Genomic DNA, 11,503 nt, shown 5'->3' with positions numbered 1-11,503 from the left:
CACACACACACACACACACCTTAAAAAAATAATAAAAAATAAAAATAAAAAGTGGTTTAAAAAAATGTAAAATCTAATGACAGTTAACAGAACAAAGGAAAACTGACTTCACCTGGCAAGTATCTTATGCACTACCCTTAACATGGCCACACATAATAAGCTGGAACTATCTCTGCAGAGCAAGAGAACAGCAATAGTTAAATGAAGTATAAATGGCTATAGACTGACCTGTTAGGGCAGGCACACAGTGGTGCCAGAAATGAACTGCTTTTCAAAGCTATTAATCAAAAGATAGCTGCTTCTAAAACACACATACATCCCCATTCATATTTTCTCTCTCATTCTTACACACACACATACACTCTTGTGTGTGCACATACACAGCTGCTCATTAGAGGCTTATCTAGATGAGTGACTAAGGGCCGGGAAGATAGCTCAGTAAAATAAGCACCTGCCTGGCAAGCGCAAGGTCCTGAGTTCAATCCCCAGTACCGCAAAAAAAAAAAAAACAACTCAAGGTCACTTGAGTCCATGTTCCCAGGCTGTGGTCACTTCTCTTTGGCCTAAATGAGTGACTAAGAGAAAGCTTAGCAGAACCTCAAGCCCTTTGGGTATAGTGGACATGATGCTGGAAAAGGAAACTCTCCAAGGAAAATCACAGGCTCACATAACCCAACCCTGTGAGGCCAGGACAATGAGTCAAGCTGTTGGCCAGGGCTACACTCATCTCAAGGCTCCACTAGATGAGGAGGAGCCTCTGCCACACCCACTCACAGGACCTATTCACATGGCCTCCAGAAGTCCTATAGCCAAGTTCACAGTGTGGTTGCTGCCAAGCCTTGTTTCCTCACCACATGGCCCTGCCCAGATTGGCCTCAATTCATGGCACCAAATTTCCAGCTGAGAGAGAGAAGTAGGCAGGCAGGCAGGCAAAGAGAGAAAGAAATACAGAGATAGAGACAGAGACAGACAGACACAGAGAGACAGAAGCAGAGAGAATAAACAGGAGGAGGCTGGAGGACACGAGAAGAGGAGGAGACAGGGTTACAGGGACACAAGGCACTCTTTTTATACCCTAAATTAGGAAATGACATATCTCATTGCTTCTAGAACTAAGTCACTAAGAATAGCCACATCCAAAGAGAAGAGAAATAGGCTCCATTTTTAAAGTATGGAAAAATGAAAGAATTTACGTACAAATCTGTATCTTATGGTACCCACCAAAAAAATTACTAAAGGGGAAAAATGTCACTGGATAATTAAGGCATCAATTAACATTTCTATTCTCATTGTATTTCCAATACCCATGAAATCTTAACCTGCTTCCTCAAAGAAAGTTACTGTTTTCTGAAAATGCTAACTCCTTAAAGAGTCTATACTGAGGACAGGGTGGGAAGATGTGTGCCTCTGAAAGGAGAAAGGTAGAAGCAAGAAGAAAAGAAAATGATCCATTTGAGAATGGAAAGGAACAATGTAGTGAGGAATAAAACCAGGGCCCTCGCCAGGTGTGGTGGCTCACACATATCATCCCAGCACTTGTGCTGAGGCAGGACTGGAAGCCAGCCTAGGACACACAGTGAGTCCAGGCCAGCTTGAACTGTGCAACAAGATTCTGTCTCAAAAAAAAAAAAAAAAAAAAAAAAAAAGAGGGAAAAGTTGGGGATACAGCTCAGTGGCATAGTGCCTGCCAGGCAACTGCAAGGTTGTAAGTTCAGTTCCTGGCACACAAAAACAAAAAGAAAAACAAAAAGGAAGAAGAAAAGAGGAGCAGGAGGAAAAGGAAGAGAAGAAGGAAGAGAAAGAGGAGAGGGAGGAGAAGGAGGAGAAAGAGGAGGAGGAAGGCTGAATCCCAGATACTGGAATCCCATAGGCCTGGCTCATAACCATCAGAGACAGTACACTGAGCAAGGGACGGAAGCACACAGCTGTAATCCCAGCTACTCAGGATGCTGACGCAGTAGGATAAAAAACTGGAGGCTACTCTGGGCAATTTAGAGAAACCATGTCTCAATTTTTTTTTTTTTTTTTTTTTTTTGGCGCAGAACCAGAGATTGAGCTCAGGCCCTTGCGCTTGCCAGGTAAGCGCTTATTCTACAGAGCTATCTCCCTGGCCCTCAAAAATTTTAAAAGGCCTGCAGATGTCACTCAGTAGCATAGTGTTTGCCTGCCCTGGGTTCAATCTGCAATGCTGAAAACAAAACAAAACAACAACAACAAAAAAAAACACTTGCTAAGATCCATATACTCTTAGACAATATACTTATCAGTTAGAACCAGATGGGCTGAAACTAAACTTCCACCCTTCTGGCTCCTCCTAAATCTATCAAATTCTTGAAACTCCAAGGAGGGGTGAATATAAAGTGTGCTTCTCAGAAATAAAAAGAATTAAACCTGAATTTCATCAAGTCTTGAGAACTAGCCTAACTACCAGTTTAAAAGACACAAATACAGGGCCAGCCAAATAGCTCAGCGGATTAAAGCATCTGCAAGCAGGCACAGGGACCCGGGGCAGTTTAACAGCAATTGAGAATGGGGGTGGTGGCCTGCACCTGTAACCCCAGTTATTGGGAGGCTGTAAACAGGAGAATCACTACGAGTCCGATTTAGTAGTGAGACCCTGAACACCCTGTAGACTCTCCCTAAAATACAAAAAAACAAAAAAACAACAACAACAACAAAAAAAAGCATTCCTATTGAAGTTATAATTGCCTCAAGATACTATGAAGAAAATTAAAAGGCAAGCCCTGAGAAAATACCTTCAAAACATATACTTCATTTGTTTCAAACTGGTTATAGTGCCAATACCTATAATCCCAGCACTCGGGGAAGCTGAGACGGGGACCTGGGGAAGTAGTTCATTACAAAGGCTCACTGAACTCTGGATCCAATCCCCAGTGCTTTAAAAAAAAAAAAAAAAAAGGAAGAGGAGCCAGGGAGATGGCTCAGTAGGATAAGCACTTGACTGGCAAACTCAAGGATCTGAGTTCAAACATAGTTATGTTCAGCAATTCCTTCATCTTGAAGTGTTCACCAGATACTGAAATCACTTAAAATCAGACACTAAATTGATCCATTTTTGAGATTTTTTTTTTTTTAGTGGAACCAGGGATTGAACTCAGACCTTTGCGCTTGCCATCTGAGCCATCTCCCTGGTCCCCATTTTTGAGAATTTTTATGGCTGGAGTACTAATGGAAGGCAGCAAAGGCAGGTGAAAGTGAAATAAAGGTAGTCTTTTATTGTAACAAGGCTAAAACATTTGAATTCTGTTCAGCGGCAGTAGGGAGCCACAGAGCTGCTAAGCACTAGATTACATGATCGATTTGCATAGTGTGGTGAATTGATTAAATATTACAGGTAGGCAAATTCATCCAGAGGGTACCAGGAATCTGGCAGCAGGGTAAGGAGAGTTAAACCACTATAGTCCAAAAGAAATACAACGTTGCTAGCTGTGGTAGCACACATTTATAATCCCAGCACTTGGGAGGCTGAGGCAGGAGGATCACTCTAAATTCAAGGCCAGCCTGGGCTACATAGTGAGTTCAAGGCCAGCCTGAAATACAAAACAAGGCCCTGTCTCAAAAAAAAAAAAAACAAGAAGAAAACAAAATTCAATACAAATCTTCAATACAAATTACTTATGTAATTTTGATTTACCAGTGGCTACCATTAGAAAAGTAGAAGGTATACCAGGTGTGATGGTACATACCTGTAATTTAAGATACTCTAGAAGTTGAGGCAGGAGGATCTTAAATTTGTGCTCAGCCTGGAAAATTTATCAAGACTCTAATTTAAAAAGGGCTAGGAATATCACTCAGTGGTAGAGTGCCTCTGGGTTCAATTTCTAATATCACCAAATAATTAAATAGTAAAAATAAATAAGTGAAAACAACTTTAGTCATTATACCTAAAATAACACTTCAATGCATATTCATTAAAACTTAGAATATTCTTTTTTTATACTAACTTAAAATTTAGGGTGCAGGCCTGCTGTGCCAGCCCTGCCCCCAGGGCACACGGAGATGGCAACTGAGACTGGGAATGGTGGCATTGCCTGTATTCCGAGCTCTTGGAAAGCTGTAAACAGGAGGATCACTATGAGTCCCATCTAGTAGTGAGACCCTGAACACCCTGTAGATCCTTCCTTAAAATACGAATAAATAAACTGACATCATGAGAAAAAAATTTAAGGTGTATTTTATACTAAATTTTCACTGGAGGGGGCCGGGGAGATGGCTCAGTGGAATAAGCACTTCCCTGGCAAGCGCAAGGGCCTAAGTTCAATCCCTGGTTCTGCCAAAAAAATAAAAATTAAAATAAAATAAAAAATTAAATACAATAAATTTTCACTAGAAGGCCAGGGAGATAGCTCAGTGGGTCTCAAGTACCTCCTTAGGCAAGCTTAGGCAAAGCACAGGGACAGCGGTTAGCAGGCACCACATGCCTCACTAGCCCCATCCCCAGGGGGCGGGCTGAGACAGCTACAAAAAATAAGTAAATAAGGGCGGGCCAGATAGCTCAGCAGATTCAAGCGCCTGCTTAGGCAGACAGAGGGGCACAGGTTCGATCCCAGGCATGCCATGTGGTCCCCGCCCCCAGGGCACCCTGAGATCTTGAGACTGAGATTGAGACGTGGTGGCACATGCCTGTAATCATAGCACTTGGGAGGCTGAAAAACAGGAGGATCACTACAAGTCCAATCTGTGTGATCAGACTTGTAGTGATCCTCCTAGAGACCCTCTAGACCCTGTACTAAATATGTTTAAAAAATAAATAAATAAATAGATTTTCACTGGAAATATTTGACAAGTTTTAGATTTCATAAAATCCATAGATGAAATAATAGATTCACATGCCCAAGGATGTCTAAGCCATACATAAACATGCTTCTGAAAAACGATCAGCTTGTAAATTAAATAAAATTAAAAATCCAGTCTCTCAGACATGGTAGCCACACTTTGAGAGCTCTGGCTGCATGTGACCACCACATTAGACAGAAGAGGCCAAAAGAGTGACAGTCTGGCACTCCCATATTAGTATTTTATAACTTCCTACTGCTGAGGTTTCTGCATATTAACCAAAATAACTTAGCAGGTACTAACTACAAAAATCACCCCCGACCATGTCCTTATTGCAGCTTCCTTTCTCCAGGCCAATGTCAACAAATACAAAAAAAACGAGCCTTTGAATAACTACACAGAATTGTTACAATAATTGACACATGGAATGGGCTCAAAAAAACCTGCGGAATTCATGCTCTTCTTACTCAAGGAATCATTCACTTGTTTGTGGCTGCTTAAGCCCTTTGTTACTAGGTATCTTCCTAAGGCTCAACCAATTCAGTTCATTAGATTTCATATATAATTAAAAAGGAGAAAACAATAAGGAAATCATCTTAATTGTATATGAAAAGCATTACAGTGTTTTGGCTGCAATCTTAAACTCTGGAGTCATCAGACTACCTGGATTCAATTTTTTTTTTTTTTTAAAGGGGTAGAGGTTTGAAACAGGGTCTCATTATGTAGCCAAAGCTGGCCTCCAACACATGGTGATTCTCCTGCCTCAGCCTCCCCAAATGCTGTGATCACAAACATATGCCACCATATCGGCTTGGATTTGAGTCTTTGTTCTATCATTTATTAGATGTGTGATCTTGGATAAATACTTGGCTTCTCTAGGACTCAACTCCCCCCTCTGCGCAAAAGTGATGACACTACACTGTACTGTCTTTTACGGTACCTCAAAGTTTACAGGCAATAATCTACATAAAGCCATGGCACATAGTACTTGACATCCATCAGTTGCTCAATAAACATTAGTTTTACAAACAGAGATAGTGGAGAAGTTTAAATTATGTCTACAGGAAAAAAATAAACTAGGATTTCTCAATTACCTTCAATACAAATAAAAACGACAGGTGACAATTTGAAATGCTCAAAAGGAAAACCCACCTTGTAGGAAAGCTTCCACATTTACAATAAAAGCTAAAGCAGAAAGTTCCTCGGCTGGCCGTGGCATTAGGCAGTATGGCACAGGTGCAGTCAAACAAATAGAAAAACACGAAGCCAAAGAGGCAGGCGTCTGTCTTACCTGCTTTTCCGTTTGCGGGGTGGTTTCTCCACTGTGCCAGTCAGTCTGCAGACCAAACACACGATGCCGGTAACTCAGAGCGACATCCAGGAACCAACACGACCAGGCCTCGGGATGCCAGGCAACAGGCAAGCGTCCCACCCCCCGGGACCTCAGCCTGCTGTGCCCACCGCTGACCTTACAAACACCTTAGCCCTGCCGCCCCAGGTACGAAGACCCAGCGGTGCTGGAACTCACGACTCCCGCACCGTCCTCCCAGCCCAGCCCGCTCTGCCTCCTTACGCCACAGCCCAACTTCCCCAAGCCCCCCAACCCCCTACCTACTCATTGTCTGCCTCCCTCTGCCACCACGGGCGCCCCTCAGCCAGCCCTCCGCGTACCTGCGCCAGCGCCCCGCCCTCCCCGGTGGCCCCTCGCGGAGCCCCCAGTTCCCGGGCCCCTCGGAGCCCCGCCCCTCCGGCCGGGCGCCCCCCGCATTCCACCACCCCTCCCGCCCAGCGCCCCCAGCCTCAGCCCCTCCTCCACGCGGCCCCCTCACCCGACCTCGGATGTGCTCGCCCCGTCCCCAGGTTCCTTAAAAGCTCCCGGCCCGCACCCCTTGCTCTCCCGGGCTTGGCGCCCCCGAAGCCCGGCGGCCCAGAGCCACTGCCCCTGGGCCCGCGCCCTCGCCCTGTCCCCTGGCCTCGGGTCCCCCAAGCCCCCGCCGCACCTGGGGGCCAGGCGACTCCGCGGCTGTTGGGGCTGCCGGGCTCCTCTGACCATCCGGCTCCTGCTCCGCCGCGGGAGCTGCTCCGGCGGCCGTTGGGCTCGCTCGGGAAGCTGAGGCGGCGGAGGCTGGAGTAGGCGGAGAAGCGGGAGGAGGGCCTCGCGCCTCTGTCAGGCTTGCCGCGGGGCCCGCCTCCTCCGCGCCTCTCCTCACCTCCCATTGGTGCAGCTGGAATGTGGCCGAAAGCCTGGCTGCCTATTGGGCCCGCGACCCGTCACGTCCCGGGCTGCCCACTCCGAGGTTTGGTTGAGACTGCAGGTGGCGGCGGAGAAGCCTCAGAGACAGCCTTCAGAGGCGAAGGAGACTTAAGCGCCACCGTGCGCCAGAAAGTGGGAACTGCACCTCCGGCGCCAGACACCTGCCTGCAGGTTCTCTTGGCGCTGCGTCCTGCATCCCAGACACCTGCTGGCGGCCTCCCCCTCACATCCGCATCACTCCAGAACCAAAAGCCAAGCCCTACAGTTTTTCCGAATTCCTCACGCAGGTGCAATAGGGAGGCAACTGTCCTAAATGAGCTCTCTTTTTGAACCACCTTGAATTTGGTCTCTGATCTACATCTTGCTGAAATGATCTCAGCATAACGCTACAACTCATAGAGAAACGGTCACAAAATTTTAAGAATCGATGCAAACAAAGCATGGTTTGGCTGATCTATCGTCTGCTGGAAAAATCACAACCTTGGATGTAGGCTTTTTAAAAAGCACGAGATTTTGTTTTTTAATTACCATGGGGAAAAATCGACACTGCAAACAGAACGAATGCTGTAACAAAAAGGGGTATGCTGCATTTTGAACGATATAAACAGAATTGATTCCTGGGTGTGTGCTAACTATTCCGGTATACTGCAGATGACTGTTAAGTTCTACACTGCCCAATTTTAAAATAAATTTCACTGCATTTTGGCAGCACTACACATGAAAAAATACCAGCATATATAAGCATAATAAATTCTAGTTACCTTTCCTCTTCTCTAAAAACATCCCTGAAAATAAGGCATAGTATATTAATATAAAATATAAAGTGCATTAATATAAAAGGCAACATGCCCTCTCTGCTTCTCTATTCCTGTATGCAGTTGTTTAACAGATCCTTAGCATCTGCTTCGAGTTGGAAGGACTCAAAATGTTCTCATAGGACTAAAATGTTCTCATGAGCCACTTCCATTTTATCAGAACATACATTTATGCACCAATAATGTGACGACCTAGTGTAGTACACATCAACAACGTGTGGAGGACAAATTTCTCCCTGATTTCCATAAATGACAAAATTCAAGATTCTAGCCAGGCAAGCTGAACTTGCTTGTTATCCAAGAACTCTTAAGAGGATGAGAAAGGAAGACTGAACTCAAGCCCAACTTGGCAAATTAGTGATTGTCTCAAAATAAAAAATAATATCTAGAATTATACATCTTTTAAAATTTTTCAATGCCCTGTAAAATTGGCTGTGTAGTCGACATCTTCCAATGACGCATTCCGAGCTGTCCTCCAGTCACATAATAAAGAATTTGCTTTTTTAGTCCAAAAACAATAAAATAAAATAAAATAAAAAATAAAAAGGGGTCGGGCAGAGTGGCGCACGCCTGTAATCCCAGCACTCAGGAGGCTGAGACAGGAGGATTGTTGTGAGTTTGAGGCCAGCCTGAATTGTGTAGAAAAGCACTGTCTCAAACAGACAAAGACAAAATAAATAAGGTTAGGGATGTGAGCTCAGTGTGAAGGTCGTGGGTTCAATCCCCAGTATGGAGGTAGGTGGTGTTTAAAATGCTACAGGTTTTCATAAAATCAAATAATATATTTCTTGTAAAAAGCTGTCCCTTATTCTGAGATGGTTTTTTCTTTTTTTTAGAGAACAAAATTTCAGGGCAACATAATAGGAGGGTAATAATGGTTAATACATTTCATAACGTTATCTTTAGTTGCTCACAGTACAAGCTATAGAAATTTAACTATCCAAGCAATATTGGCACAAATCTTTCTTTTTGATGAACTAATTTAGACTAATGTAACTGTTTTACTATCATATTGCTTTTCCCTTCCTTTTCTCCTTCCCTCATCCCAGTTTCTTTCCTTTTAAACAGTTTCTTCCCATTTTACAATATCTATTGTATATTTTGGATCTTACTCTTTCAGCTTCTCACACATGGTGTTTGCACACATGCATCCAGTTTATTTCACTTATGAGTATGGTCTCCAGTTGTATCCATTTACCTATAAAAGTCTCCAGTTTATCCTTCTTTACAGCTGAGTAGTACTCCATTCTATAAAAATACCAGATAATTTTTGATGTTAAAGACTTTCATTTATAAAACATAATTGTGATGGTAAATTTGGTGGACTTGCATGTGCATGCGCCCCCACTGAGGACCAGATCCCAGGCCTCACATGCTAGGCAAACACTTTACCACTAAGAAACCTATCTGCAGCCCTATCATGGGATTTTTTAAAAATGACCCTAACTAGGAGGAAAAAAATGGTGTTGAACACGTTGTTTGTCCAAGTATTTTATGTAATCCCAAAGTCACCAAACCGTAAATCACTTCAATCCTGTTTCCACCATATAATCAATCCAGAAGATAAATTCCAGAATATCTTGTCAGACAAGAAAGGGGAAAGGGAAAGTAAACAAAATAAGAGTCCTGATAAAAAGGATGTAGTCATTAGCGAAGTAATTTTGAAGTCACTGATTACATTTCAAGTATTGACTAAACGTCTCTGCCCAATTTCCAATGTTTCCCATAATTAATCTGATACATGGTAGACACTGTCACTCTGCTAATAGAACTACAGAAGTTGTTTTGTGATACTGGGGATTGAGCCCAGGGCCTACATCCACACTGTATACTGAGATAAAGTCTTGCTAAATTCCTAACCAGACTGGTCTGAAACTTGGAATCCTCCTGCCTCAGCACCCGAGAGTACTGAGACCACAGGTGTGAGCTCAGCTATTCATTCTTAGACAGTACCTTTCCACGAACTACTCTCAAGTCTTCATGTCATGTCCAATGTTTGCACTTTTACCCTGTAAGTTGTGTACAGACTGTTGTCCCAGGCCACATTTCACTCTTCATCTCTTTTAAGTCTAGGCCCAGGAACTCTGTCCGCCATCAAACATTTCCTTCTCCTGTTGCAGTTAAAGTCAGCAATTACGGCTCGTTCTCACTTCCCAAATGCACGAACTCTATGCAGAATGCGAATCCTCAATAAATGGCGCCTATGAGCAAAGACTGGGTACTTGCTGTGTTATTTTCAATACAGTTCAACCCTATGTGGTATTCTCTTATTTTAGGCACAGAAATTTAAGATTGAGAGAATACAATTTGCTCAGGACCACACACTTATATAAATCAGAATTCTCCTCCCCCCACCCCAGGACCAGGGATTGAACTCAGGACCCTGCACTTGCTAGGTAAGCACTTATTTCACCAAGCCTCCTACCTGGCCCCTAAAAACCTTTTTTTTTTTTAATACCAGGGATTTAAACTCAGGGCCCTGCACTTGCCAGGCACTTATTCTACTGAGTTATCTCCCCAGCCCCAGTATTCTTAAAATAGAAGGCTTAAGCGCTACTCTGGTGTGCATGGTAGCAGATCAAGTTCCAGCTCCTCTATGCAACTGTGGACAAGTTATACTTACCCTCTATGTGCCTATTTCCTTACCTGGGGTTAAGGAGAAAGAAAAACGGCCATATAATCAGGGGACCTGTAGAATAGCGCCTGGACAGCATTTAGCTAACTGCTTAATCCAGAAATCTCTTCCTATCCAATTACTTTTTCTATTATTATCTTTTTTTTTGCAGAACCAGGGATTGAACTCAGGCCCTTGAGCTTGCCAGGGAAGCTCTTATTCCACTGAGCCATCTCCCCGGCCCCCCAATTACTTTTTCTAAAAGCCAGGTGTTGCTAGATTTTTGGGGGTAAGGGGGGAGGGCTTGCTAGATTGCTTGCTCAAATTTCATTCGAGACTCCCAATGCACTGGGATGATAGGCATGTGCCATTACCTGACTCTGCTGCCTTTGGGGGTGGGACAGGATACTGGGGATCAAACGAGGGGTACTTTACCACAAAGCTACCATCCCCAGCCTTTCAAAAAAATAAAAAATCTGTCTTCTTTTTTCAGTCTTGCTAAACTGCCTAGGTACCGGGGACAAGAGGCATGTGCTATGATACCCCACCGTCATTTACACATGAAATCAAAAGTACTGAGAACCACAGTGAGTGCCAGGGAGTGAAACACACACGAGGTAATAGTTTTTGTTGTTGCTGACACACACCAAAGTAATCTATAATTTTATGCATTTCTGAAGAAAATATATGAATAATGTAAACCAGGTTTCCTGTTGAGGGGGAAAAAGGCACATATTCATCGATTAACATGGAAATAAAATATAAACAGAAACTCAGGGAATCTAATGTGTTTCCATCATATCAGGCAACTTCTCATATGTTTCTTTTTGGTTTTTATTACTGTGTGACTCATCAGCATTACTGCGCACTGTACATACATAATTCAAAGAGTTGTGATGATCTCACGGAGCAGGGCTCTGGGTGCTGGACTCAGGTCAGTAACTATTGCTTTTAAGGAACTGGAATGCTCAGCCTAGAGTCAAATGCAGAACAAAAATAAGTTTCACTTGTTTACCAGTCAAG

The 11,503-nt window shown here is 43.6% G+C and overlaps 2 protein-coding genes across 3 annotated transcripts in view; both read right to left on the bottom strand.

Annotated features, from left to right (window-relative positions):
• Scai (suppressor of cancer cell invasion) overlaps positions 1–6,925 on the bottom strand; it is a 180,717-nt gene extending 173,792 nt beyond the window's left edge. The window contains exons 1-2 of one of the 2 annotated variants that reach the window (XM_004641574.2): positions 6,798–6,925; positions 6,089–6,133 (exon numbers count right to left, since the gene is read on the bottom strand). In XM_004641574.2, coding sequence (XP_004641631.1) covers positions 6,089–6,133; positions 6,798–6,850 — 98 coding nt within the window. In that variant the 5' untranslated portion in view covers positions 6,851–6,925. The remainder of the gene's footprint in view (positions 1–6,088; positions 6,134–6,797) is intronic. The other variant, XM_023701633.1, reaches the window with a different exon arrangement.
• Positions 1–11,503, bottom strand: part of Ppp6c (protein phosphatase 6 catalytic subunit) — a 69,834-nt gene that overhangs the window by 1,495 nt on the left and 56,836 nt on the right. The window lies entirely within an intron of this gene.

This window comes from Octodon degus, unplaced genomic scaffold (genome assembly GCF_000260255.1).
Source record: "Octodon degus isolate 3935 unplaced genomic scaffold, OctDeg1.0 scaffold00138, whole genome shotgun sequence".
Lineage (NCBI taxonomy): Eukaryota > Metazoa > Chordata > Mammalia > Rodentia > Octodontidae > Octodon > Octodon degus.
The sequence above is the reverse complement of the archived record's forward strand: the minus strand, read 5'-3'. Positions and strand labels throughout refer to the sequence as shown.